At 43.7% G+C, this 16,821-nt stretch overlaps 5 protein-coding genes across 7 annotated transcripts; 4 read left to right on the forward strand and 1 right to left on the reverse strand.

The window, feature by feature from the left end:
* Positions 1 to 94: 94 nt before the first annotated feature.
* Positions 95 to 2,356, forward strand: pstk (phosphoseryl-tRNA kinase). 2 transcript variants are annotated; one of them, XM_088285127.1, is made up of 6 exons: positions 95 to 389; positions 819 to 1,071; positions 1,186 to 1,387; positions 1,454 to 1,529; positions 1,693 to 1,786; positions 2,028 to 2,356. In XM_088285127.1, exons 1-6 carry the CDS (start codon positions 174 to 176, stop codon positions 2,249 to 2,251), a joined length of 1,065 nt encoding a protein of 354 aa, XP_088141253.1. In that variant the 5' UTR covers positions 95 to 173; the 3' UTR covers positions 2,252 to 2,356. The 2 variants fall into 2 exon arrangements, with proteins under 2 accessions (XP_088141253.1, XP_088141254.1); XM_088285128.1 differs by having other exon boundaries at positions 1,186 to 1,352; positions 1,458 to 1,529.
* LOC148317591 (zinc finger protein Pegasus-like) lies at positions 2,301 to 5,937 on the reverse strand. 2 transcript variants are annotated; one of them, XM_088285126.1, is made up of 3 exons: positions 5,372 to 5,937; positions 4,893 to 5,106; positions 2,301 to 4,819 (listed from the first exon to the last, which is right to left on the reverse strand). In XM_088285126.1, exons 1-3 carry the CDS (start codon positions 5,495 to 5,497, stop codon positions 3,936 to 3,938), a joined length of 1,224 nt encoding a protein of 407 aa, XP_088141252.1. In that variant the 5' UTR covers positions 5,498 to 5,937; the 3' UTR covers positions 2,301 to 3,935. The 2 variants fall into 2 exon arrangements, with proteins under 2 accessions (XP_088141252.1, XP_088141251.1); XM_088285125.1 differs by having other exon boundaries at positions 4,893 to 5,081; positions 5,380 to 5,920.
* Positions 5,938 to 6,010: 73 nt separating this feature from the next.
* On the forward strand, positions 6,011 to 9,486 carry acadsb (acyl-CoA dehydrogenase short/branched chain). The gene is made up of 11 exons (XM_088284958.1): positions 6,011 to 6,111; positions 6,560 to 6,722; positions 6,847 to 6,947; positions 7,039 to 7,245; positions 7,324 to 7,494; positions 7,592 to 7,717; positions 7,788 to 7,880; positions 7,945 to 8,034; positions 8,226 to 8,363; positions 8,546 to 8,645; positions 8,730 to 9,486. Exons 1-11 carry the CDS (start codon positions 6,079 to 6,081, stop codon positions 8,804 to 8,806), a joined length of 1,299 nt encoding a protein of 432 aa, XP_088141084.1. The 5' UTR covers positions 6,011 to 6,078; the 3' UTR covers positions 8,807 to 9,486.
* A 433-nt stretch (positions 9,487 to 9,919) lies between these two features.
* Positions 9,920 to 12,714, forward strand: hmx3b (H6 family homeobox 3b). The gene is made up of 3 exons (XM_088284959.1): positions 9,920 to 9,978; positions 10,760 to 11,085; positions 11,771 to 12,714. The coding sequence occupies exons 2-3, from the start codon at positions 10,821 to 10,823 to the stop codon at positions 12,337 to 12,339; spliced, it is 834 nt and encodes a 277-aa protein (XP_088141085.1). The 5' UTR covers positions 9,920 to 9,978; positions 10,760 to 10,820; the 3' UTR covers positions 12,340 to 12,714.
* Positions 12,715 to 13,045: 331 nt separating this feature from the next.
* On the forward strand, positions 13,046 to 15,713 carry bub3 (BUB3 mitotic checkpoint protein). Its single transcript, XM_088284539.1, has 7 exons — positions 13,046 to 13,255; positions 13,686 to 13,880; positions 13,962 to 14,031; positions 14,270 to 14,421; positions 14,505 to 14,663; positions 14,998 to 15,172; positions 15,251 to 15,713. The coding sequence occupies exons 1-7, from the start codon at positions 13,253 to 13,255 to the stop codon at positions 15,469 to 15,471; spliced, it is 975 nt and encodes a 324-aa protein (XP_088140665.1). The 5' UTR covers positions 13,046 to 13,252; the 3' UTR covers positions 15,472 to 15,713.
* The last annotated feature ends 1,108 nt before the right edge of the window (positions 15,714 to 16,821 follow it).

Raw genomic sequence — 16,821 nt, forward strand, 5'->3', positions numbered from 1 at the left:
GGCAAGATTGGTAAAAGCATTACATAAGCCTCTAAAAAAAAAGTAAATAAATCGTCTCTCCGGCAACCGGATGTGGGCGTGTTTTCTGCGAGTGCGGAAGTAAGCTGCACGGACTCCAAACAAACATGGCCACGATAACATAGTAAACGGCCGTCAAGATTCGCGGCGGTCGTATGGCGACAGCGACTGAGCACGTCGACCGGGCTCGGGCCTGTCTGTGCGTCCTCTGCGGTCTTCCCGCTGCGGGGAAGTCCTCGTTGTCCCGCAGCGTCTGTCTCGCCGCGAAAGAGCGCGCATGGAGAACTGTTGTGCTGCAGTACGACGAGCTGATCCTAGATCAGGCTTTTCAGTTCCGTGAGGCAGACAAGGACGCAACGTCACAAGAAGCGGTAAAGTTTCAAATGGCGTCTCGTCTTGTGTGTTTCTGCGACTTATTTTGGCATATTTAAGACATTTTAATGGTCTGATATTAACAGTGGAACACACGAATTGAGAAGTTCGTGTTTACGCGACCTTTTGTAATAGCTAGTTGTTCTGTGTGTGTCTTGGGCGTAAGCTGTGGCTGACAGCAGCTCTTGTCATTATAATCTTAGCGTTTGTGTTCCATATATAGCTGAAAAGTACGTTGGGGGCTGTGTCTCTCCTTTGGCACATGCAAAGACATTAAATTAAAATTGTAAAAAAATTTTTTTTTTTTCCAATCACTCACTTGAAAAAAACATACAAGCCACAAACAAACCACACTAAATAAAGCTAATACGATTTCTGATTTCCGATGAATGTATTTGCCATTCATTTCCATTTGTATTCTTTCCCAGCGCACAGAATGGAAGCTCCACCGAAATGCAGTGTTGAGATGCATTGAGGAATTCCTGGAAAAACAGGAAATTCCGCTCAAGCTTCCAGGAAAAAGTGCCATTGATGGGGCTGCGTGGGAACGCTGCGCCCGCGCTCTGCTGGCACCGCCTCTCGGCCCGAGCCAGGCTGCCGGAGTGCCGCTTTTGTTTCTGCTGGATGACAACTTCTACTACCCAAGCATGAGATATGAGGTCTTCCAGCTAGCTAGAAAGTGTAGGCATGCGTATGATGCGTTACTCTTGCACAAAATTCAAAATTAGCTAATGATAACAACGGAAGAAATGCACTTTTATCTTACAAAGGTACCTCTACATGCCACTGTTGCAGATTCACTGGGCTTTTGCCAGGTGTACGTGCAGTGCCGCTTGGATCTGTGCATCACCCGGAATGAAACTCGGCCTCGTCCCGTGCCCGCTGCGGTGATCACAGAGATGGCGAAACGTCTGGAGTCTCCAAATCCGAGGGAAAACCCGTGGGAGGCAAAGAGCATCACGGTGGACACGACTGATCATTTGTCAGAGTGTGATATGTAATATAAACACACAGGGTATTTTCTTAACCTCTTTCTTTTGATATTTATGAGTCTTTTTTTCAGTCAGAGCGTGATGGAGTTGATCTCCTCCGCACTCAGCGACCCTTTGAGCCCAGTTGAGGATGACAGCGAACAAAAGGTTTGTGGAAGAGAGATTTAACTCTTTCGCTTACCAAAACGGCAGCACCTAAGTGAACAGCCTATTGCTACTTGCCATGTATCCGCTTTCCTAAAAAATAGTCCCATTTTGATTTTTAAACTTTAAAAATAGAGCACTGAAGTAGTGAATTTTAATCCTGCAGGAGGCAGACCGCCAAAGATGTGCTGCAAGCGTGGTTCACCAGGCTGACCAGGCCTGTCGCCGTCTCATCTCAGAGGCCATGAAGAAAGCCAGAGGTCAGATGTACACCAGATTACAGATTTTTAATATTTTTTTTAGCTTGAAGAATTTGAGCGGTATGGCAGTAGTTTACATTTAACCAATTTATAGCCACAAACTGAGTTTAAATTGTTTTAATTTGTCTAGTTTTTTGTTTAAAAAAAGGACGTCATTTTAAATCTCTCCACTAGGTGGCGGAATTGCACTGTTAATTTTGCATATCTGCTTGTATACTCATAGCATGTTTGTGATTTTTAGAAACTGGCTTATCGTCCAAACACATGAGTGTCTTGGCCGCTCAGCTGAGTGAATCCAAAGCGCAATTCCTCCAAAATCTGCGCAGGCACTTTCTTCAAGACCTGAACTTTAGTCAAGGAGAGGATGTAGATGTGGATCAAGTGGTGAAGATGGCAGTAGCACGTTTTGACAGTGAAAAGCAAGAAATCCTGCTAAAAATAGCACACAACCATTCCATATTTTAGCCAGTGAGTTTGTAAAAAAAAAAAAAAGTGTTTATTGTATTAATAACTGTTTATATGTACATGATCTGAATTGTATATGTTGGGAATAAAAAAGTTATCAGGTGATATTTGAATATTTGTCCGGAACACACATTACAACTCAAACCAGTGATTTAAATCAAGAATTTCTCCTTTATGCTGCTTCAGTTCCAAAACACACAGACAATAAAAATAAAACAAAAATTACAATTCATAGTATATAAATGAAACAAAAATTACAGGCACTGTTAAAGTGTGTCAAGCTAATTCCAAAAAGATATAAAAAAACAAAGTATGTAAAATACTGTTCATTTGTACTTGTCATGTGCAGCTGCCTATGTAAAACTACACTCTTGCAAATAAATCCATATTTCCTTAAAATAGTGACCAGATGTGTTTATGTGCTCAACTGCAGTTAGTTTTAGGCATCTTACATGTGGTGAGGCATCGTGATTGGCATTTATTGGAACATGTACGCATTTTTTAAGCGACTATGGGAGCTAAACATTTCATCAATGTTAACCATAAAAATGGAAAGATGAGCTCAAGCAAAAATAATATTACCATTATTGGGGTCCACACAAAGAAAATGCGTTTAATGCAAATGATTCCCAACTTCCAAATTCTTGCCGGACAGCAACAATTGCTTTTTCAACACAACAAGAGGCAAGAGGAGTCCAAGGCTGTGTTTGAAACACTTGACCATCATTTGTTCACTACCTTTCAAGATGCATTATGGGATACAATGAAGGTGTGTTAATGGGAATAACGTGAAACTCACTACACATTCAAACAACACGGTCAAATGACAAACTCTATACTATGCATTCCCCACAGCAGTGGGCATTTGGCTGACATTCCTGGATGAACCCAAAAAAGTGCACTTTGATGCCTTTCTGTGACTCTTCCGGTCGCTGTATCGCAGTTTCAACCAGCTGATGACACTAAAAGCTCAATGGCCGCTTGGTGGGGCTTCAATGAGACACCTGGTGAGTTATTTACCATTCAGCTCCTTGCTAGAGAATAGCAAATCGTGTAGAAAATAATCAAATTGTGATTTTTTTTATTGTGATTTAATATTAGATTATATTTTTAACAAACAAGTAATATATTTATTATACCTTACTGGTACATAAATGTTTTCATCTTACTTGTTAGATTTACTCTAAAATAAAGGCAAATGAACCATGGATTAACATGAATGACAATTATACTACTTCAATTAGAGTTGTTAACTTACTAAAAAAATTTAGGCGTTCACTATGACTTGACAAAATTCTGCCAAACAAGTGTGGTGTAAGCGCAAGTCGCCAAGTCAGAAATCAGATTTATAACGATAAAGCAAACAAGTCTGTGTGTCTATCACTTCAACTTTTCAAGTTTCATGAAACAAGGATTATGTAAACATGTGGACTGCACTTCTTAAGTACTGAACATATCTGGACAGTATATAAATAAATAAATGTAATATACATATATTAAAAAAAAAAAGCCTACAGATTAACCAAAATGAAGGATTTTTTTCCCCCCACGGAATTTCATTCTACATTGCAATGTCATTTTGACGCGATTGATTCAGCCCTAAATTTCACTCAAACGTCCGATAGCCCGAAGTTTTCATGAGTAGTGTACGGTGGCTTTTGGGTGATTCCGAATACTGTCAGAGTCACTTCCTGTGCTGCCCTTGAGCAAAATGGCATGCAAAGTCGTACTTGTCGGTGCACGTGTGGCCGCAGACGTTGCAGCGGAAGGGGTGCTCGTAGACGTGGCATCCCATGTGGATCGTGTACAGGACGTTGTCGGGGAAATGGATGTCGCAGTGCGGGCACCGCTGCGGCTTGTTGCATTCCGGCGTGTCGGCGGCGAGGGGCGTGCCAGGTCGGCTACTGCCCGCGCACAAAGCCTCGTCGTGGGAATCCAAACCGAGGCCGGACACGGAACTCCTGTGATCCGAGGCGGGGTATTCGGTTTTAGGCGTTAAGGTCTGCACGCCGTTGGAACACGAGGTGGCTCGCGCGCCCGTGACTTCCTGTATCACGATGGGCTTCTCGTCACCGTTTGGGGCTACATGAGGGGGCTCGGCGTGGAGGTCGGCCGGCTGCAGTGAAGCCAGCTGCTCCAGCGGGCTGTTGAAAGCATTCGCTCCTCTGGTGAAGTCACTCTGAAGCAGCCGGGGAGGGTTTCGGTGCTCTGTCATGTTCAAATGGTGGTGATGCTTGTGAGGCACGTCGTTGGTGTAGTCCGACTTGGGCGGCGGCGCTGGCGGCGTGAAATTGAGGAGCAGGCGCCTGCCGAAGCCGAGAGAGCCGCTGCGCTTCTGCAGGGTGGCCAGGCCTCGCTTGCCGGCGAAGGGCGGGCGGGCCACCCGGGCGGGCAGCTGCTTGTGGCGCCGCCGGCGGTGGTGCGACAGGTTGCTGCGGTCGCTGCAGCGGAAGGCGCACAGGTCGCACTTGTACGGCTTCTCGCCCGTGTGCGAGCGCATGTGGGCCTCCAGGTGACGCTCGTACGCTGAGGCAAACGGGCACAGCTGGCAGCGGTGCGGCTTTTCCCCTGGAGAACACATAGGAGGGAACATTTACACCAAAGTACTTTTAGTATTTTTCGCAGAAGAAATATAGCATACCTGTATGGATGCGGATATGTTCTATCAAACGTGCCATGCCCTTGTTGGCGTAGCTGCAGAAGCTGCACTTGTATTTGCCATCACACGTCCTCTCCAGGCCGTCCATTTGCATGTCCGACCCTTCCTCCAAGGGCAGGCTTACCTCCACGGATGGAGCGTCCAGACCATTGTGCGCACTCCTTGGGGCCACTAGTGACAAGAACACAAACATGTAGTAATTCCTGCAAGTACTTGTCCTAGTAACCATGCCAACATGGATCTCAAAGCTGAATAGCAACGATATCGAATAAAATGCTCAATGGCATTAGGGAAAAATATTGAGGATCACATATCGAGGATACTGAATAAATACACTTAGGGTGGTACTAGTTAGCCCACGGCACTAGTAGTGGAGGGAAACGTGAGTGGTACTAGTGCTCTTAATTATCTTACCGTACGTATATGGATCTAAAACTGGATATCAACGATTATGAATAGATGCTCAAACCTGGGTCCTTTTCCTCACAAATAGATCCCGAGATCATGTTGACGTGCTGCGTTTGCTGTGTCAGGTACTCTTGGAATTCCCTCACAAAATCCACCGGTTCCGTCTTAATTTCTTCCATGGTGCTCGTTTAGCGCTGGGATCTAAATAACATCCCCCAAAATGACAGACTTTGTGTGTCAAATCCAGTATCTGCTTAAAACAGCACTTTCAACCGGTGCCGATTGTAGCAACTCGGCTAACGTTAGCAAGCCATTTCGAGCCCTCGCAGTGCTACTATCACAACAGTGTCGTCGGTTTAAACTATATAGAGCTTCTACTTAAATGTAACATATACTTGGAAATATTTTCAAATGACACGATTGTCAAAATGTTGACAAGTAAACGCTTAACAGCTGCTGGTTGGTTTCCTGCACGCCATTGTCAGTCAGTCTAGGAAATGTTGCGTTGACACACAATTGGAAATGATCATACTCATATAATGTTCATCTAAATCTACGATTCCACCTCCAACATAATGTTAAAATTACGTAAAAATTGTTTTCTTGTAGAAAATAAAATACTGTGAAATCCCCACACCAACTAAAATATTTGCCGCGTCCACGTCGTTATTAACGGGCAGCGGTGCCAGAATACCCTACATAGTTAAATGCAACATCAGCCTCGGGAGTACGTACGCATGTAAACATTGTGTAACAAATCATGGCCGCTCTGTTGGTGAAGACTTTGTCTAAGGTAAAACCAGAGATCGGTGATGTGCAATGACACTTCATTCCATGTTAAATATATCTCATTTTGTGCTTTTTATTTTGTTGTCCACTGCACTGCATGCCCTTACGACAGCCACGTCGCTAACGTTATTGCTAACAGCTAGCATAAACAGTATAGCCTGTTATGATCCCTTCACTCATTCTCGACTTCCTAATCACTTTATATCGATTTTATAACATAGAGGGGTTTATAGTTCATTCATAAGTCAAATGGAAAATAGTTTTGGAATGCTAGTTGAGCGTACCTTAACTGCTGTCACATGATTACAACGGATCAACATCAGGAGGTTTGACCTTACGTAATACAATTTAAGGGATAATGAATGCATTAAAATAACAACACAATTCATTTTTCTTTTCTAATATTGTCGATTACATTCCCAAATGTGTCTTATTTTTCTCTGTTTGATTAGTCTTGCAGACGCATCACTCGGTCGTGGGTTGCATGCCAGCCAGGATGGAGGAACAGGTCCACCAAGTCTGCCCTCGATATAAACCCCATCCAGGCAGCCGGGGTGGTGAATTTCCCTCCCCTGCAGTCATATTCAGAGGAGGAGAGCATGATGAGGGAATCGGGTGAGTGGGTGTTGTTTACTGATTGCTGGAGTAATCCCTCAATTAAACAATGCTTTATTTTGATATACTGCATACTTACGAAGCAAAAAGGTGATTTTATTATTATTATTATTTTGTTTCCCAGTGAAAAAATATGCACAGGAACGTATTGCTCCCTTTGTGGCAAAGATGGATGAGCACTCATTAATGGATGAAGCAGTGATCAAGTCGCTCTTTGAACAGGGAGTAAGAGCTTTCTTTCTCACACAAATGTTCCTAACGCAACAAATTATGTGATTGGCTAATCCTTTTCTGCATTTATCTCGTCCCCGAGCAGCTTATGGGCATTGAGATCGACGCAGAATACGGCGGCACCGGCTCAACGTTCTTCTCCTCCATCCTGGTCATCGAGGAGCTGGCGAAGGTGGACGCCTCCGTGGCCGTGCTCTGCGACATCCAGAACACTCTGATCAACACGCTCTTCACGCAGCTGGGAACGGCGGCTCAGAAGGAGAAGTACCTCAGCAGGCTGTCGACTGACACGGTGGGACATTTCCGAGAACACCTTGTTTGAAGCGGGCACATTTCGAGGCGCGTTTACAAAGATACGTCTCGCGCACAGATCGGCAGCTTTTGCCTGTCCGAGGCCGAGTCGGGCAGTGACGCCTTTGCGCTGAAGACACGTGCGGAAAAGCACAAGGACTATTATGTCATCAACGGATCCAAGATGTGGATCAGCAATGCGGAGAATGCCGGCGTGTTCCTGGTGATGGCCAATGTGGACCCCTCAGCCGTGAGTAGCTCCTGACTGTCATTTTCCCTCAAGTGTGACATAGTTCTGATCAGTGGCCACAAATTGAGGATGATTTTTTATTTTTTTTGAATGGCAGGGTTACAGAGGCATCACCTGCTTCATTGTCGACCGGGAAACAGACGGCCTGGAGATCGGCAAGAAGGAAAACAAGCTCGGACTACGCGCGTCCTCCACCTGCCCGCTCACCTTTGACAACGTCAAGGTCCGAACTCAGGCCGTTGTTTGCAAATAAATCTCGTCACTTCTGCTTAATTGTGCTCTGTGTTGTGCAGGTGCCCGAGAAGAACATCTTGGGCCAAGTTGGTCACGGGTACAAGTATGCTATCGGAATGCTGAATGAAGGCAGGATTGGAATTGCGGCTCAGGTAAAAAAAAAAAAATACAAGTAAAAATGAAAAAGAGTTGCATTCAACATACTTTGTCTTTTAGATGCTGGGAGTTGCACAAGGCTGCTTTGACCACACAGTTCCTTACACAAGACAGAGAGTTCAGTTTGGAAAACGGATCTTTGACTTCCAGGTGAATAAAACACCGGCCATGCGACTTTTCCCTTTACAAAATAAAAGAGTTGTCTTGATAACATCTCAGACATTCTTTCATCAAAATACCACAAGTATTAATTAACACACATCATTTTAGCATTAATAGCTTTTTAACTCATGCAGCCAAATACCATCGAATAAAAATGTGTTCATGCTTTTGCGTTGCAGGGCATGCAGCACCAAATCGCCCACGTGGCGACGCAGATCGAAGCGGCGCGCTTGCTGACGTACAACGCCGCTCGTCTGAAAGAAGCCGGCAGACCCTTCATCAAGGAGGCCTGCATGGCCAAGTACTTCACTGCAGAGGTGACGCCGCATCGTCCTCTGAACTTGAGTTTTATATTCTGATGTTATATCATGGACTCCTTTCGTGGAACCCGCGCTGGAAAAGATTGGATTTTTTTTCCTTTTTTAAAAATTTTTCTCCATGTAGTGCCCGCAGAATTTGGGGCGAAATGGTTGACCGGTGTTGTTTTTGTCTCCGTCAGGTGGCAACGTTAACCACGTCCAAATGCATCGAATGGATGGGAGGGGTCGGCTTCACTAAAGACTACCCCATTGAGAAATACTACAGGGACTGTAAAATTGGTGTGTACATGTACTATAATGTTGGTACTAGAGCGCTACGGAAAGTGGACGCAAATGAAAGTCGTGAATGTTTTTCTTCTGCAGGTACCATCTACGAGGGCACGACAAACATCCAGCTGTCCACAATGTCCAAATTCATCGACAAGGAGTATGACGTTTAATACAATAACCTAACTGGAGCTTGACAAATTGCACAATTAAGACTGCCATGTTACACTCCCGACATATTTTCTTGTGTGTATCGCGTGACTTTGCTCGAAAGGACGATGCAGTTGTTACTCGGCATCCTTACTAAACATCGATTAACTGTTACTTTTTCACTTCTAATGTCCTTTTCTTTTTTTTTTTGCAGTGCAGTTTTATCACTTTGTATGGATTTTCCAATTGCAATCATGTAGAAATGTGCAGTATCTCCATAGCAATTGATTGTCTTTATTTGAATGGTTCCTTGCCTTTTCCGTGCCCCAAATTCATCAACGGGGGAATTCAACCCAAAATACGCCATTTTAACTAATATTGCGTTTGTGGAATATGAATTAAGCAATAAAATCTTCCTGTTTTTGTACAGCTCCGGGGGCGGCCATTTTGGCACTTGCTGTCGACTGAAAATAACATCAGAGTGGCACAGGGCTCAGATAACGACCAATCTTGGCTCAGCTTCACAAAACAGGTGAGCCGTGATTGGTCGTTACCTGAGCAACTGTGATGTCATTTTCAGTGGACAATAGGTGTAAATAGACCAGAAATTATCATAAGCAGCAGGATAGTTTGGCAAGGTGCAAACAGACTTACCATTAAGCATACATAACAAATTATATTAAAAAAAAACATGAAGCAAATATGTTTTTGTCTTGAATTAATTGATGGTAATTTGAAATAATAATTTTTAAAAATTCCAATCCATTATTTCAGGTGATGCCGACCTCTCTTCTCATGCACTGGACAAGCCCGTTTTCGTACCGTGCAAACAAATTCACGAAGAGGGTAGCATTTAGCGAAACAAAATCGTGAACCCGTTGTGAGAATGCTTAAAAAAAAACGAGGGAAATAGTTCCTCCACCCACTTGCTTAAGAACCGTCTTCTTGCTGTCGCTAGATGGCAGCATCGTCTCGTTTCACAACGCGCAAAATTGTGGCAGTCAATTACGGTCGTTGAGTGCAGCTTGCACCTCTAATGAGCTGCCTGTCTCATTAATCATTCGCTGGTGCTTCACATTAAAAAGAGCCCATTATAAATAATTGACTTGCTGATCTTTTATTTTCAGGTGGGACTGATTCAATTGCCATGTGAAACACATTACAATGACAGCGCACTGACCAGCCACTTCATTAGGTACACCTGATGAGCATTTTACCCGTGTACAAGGGGTCCTCCGTTTACGACGCTCCTGACACGCGAGCTTTCACAGTTACGAACGGATTATACAAAAATATAAAGCAGGAAATAGCCTATAAGGCAAATTATGGATCGCATCTGGCTGTGAAAATTTTAGCAAACGAGTTGAAGTAAAGGGGAGGAAAAAAGTATATACATTTATTAACACTCAGTTTATTACACATGTTAAACGTATGAAAATGGATCATTACACTTATGACTGCACACTGCCCGATCAAGATTACATGACTTAATTGCAATATTCTGAACAATTCATTGTCAGCCGTCCGCTTCTCAAATCAGTGTTGCAATTTGCTTTTATTACAATATGATGAAACACTATTTCTGATTATATATCCTGTAAAGGAGTTTCTGTTTCAAAAGTTCAATTTGTTTTTAGAATTGCTAGACTGGTTTGATCAAAACCTTGAAGGCTGCATGTGGCCCACGGGCCTTAGGTTGCCCACCTCTGCTCTCATTGGATCAGTGCCTACTGCAAAAAAAAGTACATTTATGTATTTCTTTTGGAGTCTATTCCTAGTGCAGTCTCAAAGCCCATTTGCTCGCTGCTCTGGCCAATCACAAGGACCCAGTGTCTTTTAACTGGGCTGTCATTTTTATGTCATCATTACATCTCCATAAAGAACCAACCCAGCACATTTATTCCTCTCTGCAACATCATTGAAAGCACATCTTTTGGATTCTCTTTGGAACGCTGACTTCTATTTTTTTCTGCAAGGCTGCTGCTGTTTTCCTCCACTTTCAATTGTAACATTTTGATGGTGTGGAACTAAAGAGTGATGGCAGACTCTGACGCGCAACAAGAGACGCGCCAGTCCGCCAAAGACTCCATCAAGTTCTCCATCAAGAACCTGCTCAGCATCGAAGACCACCACAACCACGACAAGCCCACCAGGCCCAGAAATTTCCTGGAGGGCAGCTTCTTCTCCAGGCTCGCCGATTTATCTCTACCCCGCCTGGAGTTGCCCTCACAGCGGCTTGGTCTGCCCTCGGCGTCCCCTTGGTGGTATCCCTACACGCTCGGTACTCATCTCAAAACTGGAGGTACAGCATATTTAATTGAATTATGAATTCACAAATCCAAAAAATAAAAGTGTAATGACAATGCTCATTGGACATCTTAAGATACTTCATATTGTAAGATAAGGAAACATTTGAAAATCTATTGGGTGCTTTTCCCATCCAAAAGAATCGTTATTTTTTTTAAATAATGTAAGCGTAAATATCTTAAAATGTACGACCACAAATGTAAGAAAAACTCAACGTAATATGTATGTATAAATAAAAATATTTTTAGACAATATATTATTGCATTTATTAATGATAGTCTTATCAGAAGCACATGGGGCGATGACAAATTAAATCTTGACTGTCTTACTGCATTAATTATATATTAATATTTGATGAGGTGGATTTATTACCACTTTTATATTCTTAATCTTAATTGCAGGGTTAAAAATGCAGTACGTCATACATAACTATTAGCTATTAATGTACTATGTAATACATTTCAAAAGTCTTACAAATAAAATGTGATCAATTTAATGCAACGAGGGTGAACTTGCTTCTAGAATATAGTCACGTGAGAGTAAAATTAAATGAAAAAATGAGAAATATGCAAAAACATACGAGCGCCTTGACGTTTTACAACTGATTAAATAGTATTTCTCTCGTAATAATAATGAAGTTTGAGAGTTTGCATCTAACTTTGAGTCTGTGCCTTTTGCAGCTTCGGAGAAAGATCAACTTTTGGCGCACGAGAGACCCTCACCTGAACTCCCCAAAAGCGAGCCGGACCCCAAAGAAGAAAGCGCAGAAGAGGACGAGAGTGAAGCAGAGGAGCCCAAAAAAGACTCGGAGCCCGCAGAGGACGACTGGAAAAAGAAATCCGACGACTCTGACGGGAAGCCCTGCAGGAAGAAGAAGACCCGTACCGTATTCTCCAGGAGCCAGGTGTTCCAGTTGGAGTCCACCTTCGACATCAAGCGCTACCTGAGCAGCTCGGAGCGCGCCGGCCTGGCCGCCTCGTTGCGTCTGACCGAGACCCAGGTGAAGATTTGGTTCCAGAACCGCAGGAACAAGTGGAAGAGACAGTTGGCCGCCGAGCTGGAGGCGGCTAACCTGAACCACGCCGCGGCGCAGAGGATCGTGCGTGTGCCCATCCTGTACCACGACAACGGAGCTCCGGAGAGCAGCGGGAGTGCGGCCGGGAGCTCCCCCGGCAGTCAGGCGTCAATTCTGGCCTTTTCTCATCATATGTACTACCCCCACCCGGTTCCCTTACTGAGGCCTGTTTAACACCAGAGGCCACCTTGAATTTGCTGTACAACTTGAAAATAAGTTTGTATATTTTTCAATGTATATTTTGTAGATTGTGTGCTCTTATTACATCCTAATACATTTCCGTTATTTGTTTTCAGGGACAAGCTCCATTATTGTCACCAACTGCCCCAAAGTGTTTGAATATATTTTCATGTGCAAGATTGTACATAATGTATTTTTAAGACTCTTAATTGTGCTCGTGACTATGTAAAATTGTGGGATTAAATATTTTGATATTACCTTACTTGTGCAATATACTGTTGCAAGGCTATTTTTTTCACTTTTTTGTTTTTGGTAAGATATAGATGGAAAATCATCATTGTGGCAAATTAAACCAACTATGGAGCCAAATGTTTCTTCTTCCTGGAATTGTGTATGTTTTCCCAGTAAAGATGCAAAAAAAAAGGACTTCAATGTATTTGTAAGATTAAAAAATATGGTTGTATTGTATTACAGACATCGTAATTTTTTGATAATTCACAAAATTGTCAACGGTCATATAATCATTTATTTTTTGCACTTGAGTGGATAATTTGTACAAATCGCTACACGTTTTTAAGGCATACAGGCGACCCTAATGCACATGCGCAAACCCGATTAACTCACTAGCTTGCCGTCCACTGTCACATGACTCGCATGGAGACACCGGAAGTACTCCTCTGAATCAAACCAACCAATCAACACGCAGGCGGGAATCATGGGCATTTCGTTTGAGCCAATAAACAGCTTCTTCGCCATCGCCGCTTGGACTGTGATTCTACCTGATACAGTTAGCTCTTTCAATTCGGCAAATATTCTTCTACTGGTTTGCTTTTTTTTTATTAGATTAAAAAAAACTCTTTTAGAGTCGGAAATTAAATTACCAGTGGACCCCCCCCCCTCAGCATAAATGGTAAGTGCGAGATTGTCGCCACCGCGTCTGCTAGCATTAGCATTACAGAAGTCAGTTAGCTCTGGGCTAATTCGCAAATGTGCTTTAGTGGAATGGGCGAGTTCTCTGTTTGAAAGAAAACCATCCCTCTATTCCACAAACAACACGTTCCTATAATCTTATATTTGTCAGCTGATTTGCATAGTACTGACTAGCATTATACTGAACTAAATTATTTTTGGTTTAAGCAAGTAGTTTGTGTATACGATATTCTTAATTTGCCCTGATCCTAAACAAAGTTTGGCACATCCCTAGTAGTGTGTGTGTGTCTGTGTGTATAGTATCTAACAAAAAAAGTTGACATCCAAGTGAATAATTATTTTTTTTCCACATACAATGCCGACAAAACACAATCACATTTTGAAGTGTCATCCGAATTTGTGTCCTGCAGAGCATGGTCACAAGTGAATACAAACTGAACCAGGGGCCAGAAGATGGCATCACAGCTGTCAAGTTCAGCCCCAGCACCGCACACTTCCTGCTGGTGTCCTCCTGGGACTGCACAGTTCGCCTCTACGACGTGGTGGCTAACACCATGCGCATGAAGTATCAACACTCAGCTCCTGTTCTAGATTGTGCTTTTTATGTATGTAGCAGGCTCCATGACACTTAGATATTTACATTTTAATGTGTTGTCATAAGCATGCAATCCCCTTTTTCCTCTCAGGATCCGACACATGCTTGGAGTGGAGATCTGGATACAAATTTGAAAATGCACGACTTGAACACGGACCAAGGTATGAAATGACATCCTGAATGTGATGTGACCATGCTCAGAACTAACCAATCACATTCAACCTCATGCTCTAATCCGCACACACCTGCCACCATTTAGTTTGCTTCAGATAAACCCTGGAAAAAGTTTAGATTTTTTTTTTCCTTATTTTTTCTTTTTAAACACCAAACCTATCATTTGAACAGGGGTGTGTAGACTTCATATACGCTGTATGTTGTGGTTTTCTAATTTGGTTACAGATACCATAGTGGGAAAGCACGATGCCGCCATTCGTTGTGTGGAACACTGCCCAGAGGTGAATGTCATGGTGACTGGGAGCTGGGACAAGTCTGTTCGACTCTGGGATCCCAGGGCTCCCTGCAACGCAGGCACCTTCACACAACCGGATAGGGTATGACGTTATTGAATTGTCCCGATGTATCTAATAAAGTGCCTGAGTGTATCTGAGTAGAGATTTGCACTTGTCATCCAAAGGTGTACACCATGTCTGTGGCGGGCGACCGACTGATCGTCGGCACGGCAGGCAGACGTGTGCTGGTGTGGGACCTGAGAAACATGGGCTACGTGCAGCAGAGGCGAGAGTCCAGTCTCAAGTTTCAAACCCGCTGCATCCGAGCCTTCCCCAACAAGCAGGTGCGACCCAGGAGAACAAATACCTTTGAATTCATGAACGAGCTGTCTTGGTCTGTCGTAGCACCAAGTCTGACCTGTGTGAGGTAGCAGGGTGCCTCATGGCCTCGATATGCCAGAGAATCATTAATCAAAATCATTATTTATATAGAACTTTTCATACAAAAAAAGGAACTCAAAGAGCGCAAATTGTTTCACAAATATTTTTTTCTAAAAATATTGTTTTAAAATGGTAATGGTAAGGCAGCATGAAAGGTGCCCTGCAATTTAGAATGTCTGAACTGTTATCTTATCTGGCAACTGCATTGCCGTTGCAAACATTTCTCCTCATGTGCAGGGCTACGTCTTGAGCTCCATCGAGGGCCGCGTGGCCGTAGAGTACCTGGACCCGAGCGTGGAGGTCCAGAAGAAGAAGTACGCCTTCAAGTGCCACCGACTGAAGGACGTCGTCGAGCAAGTCTACCCTGTCAACGCCATCTCCTTTCACAGCGTGCATAACACGTTTGCAACGGGTATGTCTTCCTGAGCGAGACTTGACCCAATGGTGATAACCGCTGCTCAATCCGACTCCCTCGCTTCTTTCCTTCCAGGCGGCTCTGACGGCTTCGTCAACATCTGGGACCCGTTCAACAAGAAGCGCCTGTGCCAGTTCCACCGCTACCCGACCAGCATCGCGTCGCTGGCCTTCAACAGCGACGGCGGCCTGATCGCCATTGCGGCTTCCTACATGCACGAGATGGGTGACATCAACCACCCGGAAGACGCCGTCTACATCCGCCAAGTCACCGACGCCGAGACCAAGCCCAAGTGAGTCCTCGTCACCCTCTGACGACTCAACTCGCCGCTGTGTTCAAAGTCCAGAATGACAGACTGCTGAAAATTGTTTCGCCGTTTGACTTATTTGACGAGCAACACACAAACCTTCTGCCAAGCCTTTACTCCTCTCCTTTATTCCACTTCTTTGTATTTCTGTCTCACTTGTTTGGCTTTCTTCTACTGTGATCTTATTGTTTGTTCTGTGATCATTTCTTCATTAAAAACATTTTGAATACATTTTCCATGGGTTACTTTGAGGTCTTCTCTCTGGTATGTGTAGCGGTCCCGCCGCTTCACCCAGACGGTGTCCTGACATTGATAAGACATCGGCGGACTAAACCAGATCCCGCTTTATTGGCGAGGAAGTAATCGCGCCGGTCTGCGTCCGGTAGGCCGGGGAGCAGAGCGACTCGCTCCAAAAATGATGATGATGCTCCATTCTAGATGATTGAGATACAGAACAAAAGCGGGCAACAGCAGCCAATTTCTTCCTCGTTCAGTTTGGATTCTCAATTGTGCCTAATAGAATTTGTGAGGCCCTTCAGCCAAAGCAGCAGAGAAGACGGAGATATCCAGTCAATGATTCCATTTAAGGGGTAATGGCTCAACGGGCCTACGCTGCATCCTGGAAATGATTAGCTGGCTTTTCGCCTCTGTCATTCCCTCCATAGCGGACGGCTGATCGGATCAGAGCCAAATATGAAATGGCATTTACACCGCTGCCCCTTTTGTTGGGCAGACAAAATTGTACGCGATTTTTACTCGATAAACTACTTTCAAAATTGAGACATCTTATCCATTCATTTACTCAATTTTCCCTGTTGACCAATTATTGCAATTTATTATCCCGAATATCTTCATGAAAAGGAAGAATAGAATCGTTCTCCTTGTAAAAGCATCATGGTTAAAACTCTTAATGTTGTTGCGAGTGTGCATTCAAATTGAACCTCAAAATGAGCTTTCTCTCAAATTCTGATTTACCAAAACGCAAAATAATTTTTATTCTTTGTCATTTAGCAAAATTCCAAATTAGCACTGACCTTGACTATCCGGTCTATAATGTCAGATAATCGGCAAGCTGTGATGAACAATTGCCTCCAGCGTTGTCGACACAGTCCCAAAAGCCGTGCGCTAAATGGACCGCCGGCGTCAATAATCATGTGTGTGAAAAGCGACCAATTAGTGGCACAAAACATCGGCAACGGGCCGCATTGATCTGTGTACGCACATTAGTCCGCTTAATCTGCATCAGCGTCAACACACACACACGACATTCCCCCAAAAATGATCACGTCCAGTGATAACGTTATTTATGAAAGTGTTGAGTTTTTCTCATTGATTTGCT

This window comes from Idiotropiscis lumnitzeri, chromosome 20 (assembly GCF_059441095.1).
Source record: "Idiotropiscis lumnitzeri isolate Australia: NSW breed Sydney's pygmy pipehorse chromosome 20, RoL_Ilum_1.0, whole genome shotgun sequence".
Taxonomy (NCBI): domain Eukaryota; kingdom Metazoa; phylum Chordata; class Actinopteri; order Syngnathiformes; family Syngnathidae; genus Idiotropiscis; species Idiotropiscis lumnitzeri.

Coding starts and splice junctions, on each gene's coding strand:
- pstk (XM_088285127.1), top strand. CDS start 174: ATGGCGACAGCGACTGAGCACGTCGACCGGGCTCGGGCCTGTCTGTGC. Junction 1,072..1,185: donor CTTCCAGCTAGCTAGAAAGT/GTAGGCATGCGT, acceptor CCACTGTTGCAG/ATTCACTGGGCTTTTGCCAG. Junction 1,530..1,692: donor AGGATGACAGCGAACAAAAG/GTTTGTGGAAGA, acceptor TTAATCCTGCAG/GAGGCAGACCGCCAAAGATG.
- LOC148317591 (XM_088285126.1), bottom strand. CDS start 5,497: ATGGAAGAAATTAAGACGGAACCGGTGGATTTTGTGAGGGAATTCCAA. Junction 5,107..5,371: donor AAAAGGACCCAGGTTTGAGC/ATCTATTCATAA, acceptor TGCAGGAATTAC/TACATGTTTGTGTTCTTGTC. Junction 4,820..4,892: donor ACATATCCGCATCCATACAG/GTATGCTATATT, acceptor TGTGTTCTCCAG/GGGAAAAGCCGCACCGCTGC.
- acadsb (XM_088284958.1), top strand. CDS start 6,079: ATGGCCGCTCTGTTGGTGAAGACTTTGTCTAAG. Junction 7,718..7,787: donor TCACCTTTGACAACGTCAAG/GTCCGAACTCAG, acceptor TGTGTTGTGCAG/GTGCCCGAGAAGAACATCTT. Junction 8,364..8,545: donor CCAAGTACTTCACTGCAGAG/GTGACGCCGCAT, acceptor TGTCTCCGTCAG/GTGGCAACGTTAACCACGTC.
- hmx3b (XM_088284959.1), top strand. CDS start 10,821: ATGGCAGACTCTGACGCGCAACAAGAGACGCGCCAGTCCGCCAAAGAC. Junction 11,086..11,770: donor TACTCATCTCAAAACTGGAG/GTACAGCATATT, acceptor TGCCTTTTGCAG/CTTCGGAGAAAGATCAACTT.
- bub3 (XM_088284539.1), top strand. Junction 13,881..13,961: donor TTCTAGATTGTGCTTTTTAT/GTATGTAGCAGG, acceptor TTTTCCTCTCAG/GATCCGACACATGCTTGGAG. Junction 15,173..15,250: donor GCATAACACGTTTGCAACGG/GTATGTCTTCCT, acceptor CTTTCCTTCCAG/GCGGCTCTGACGGCTTCGTC.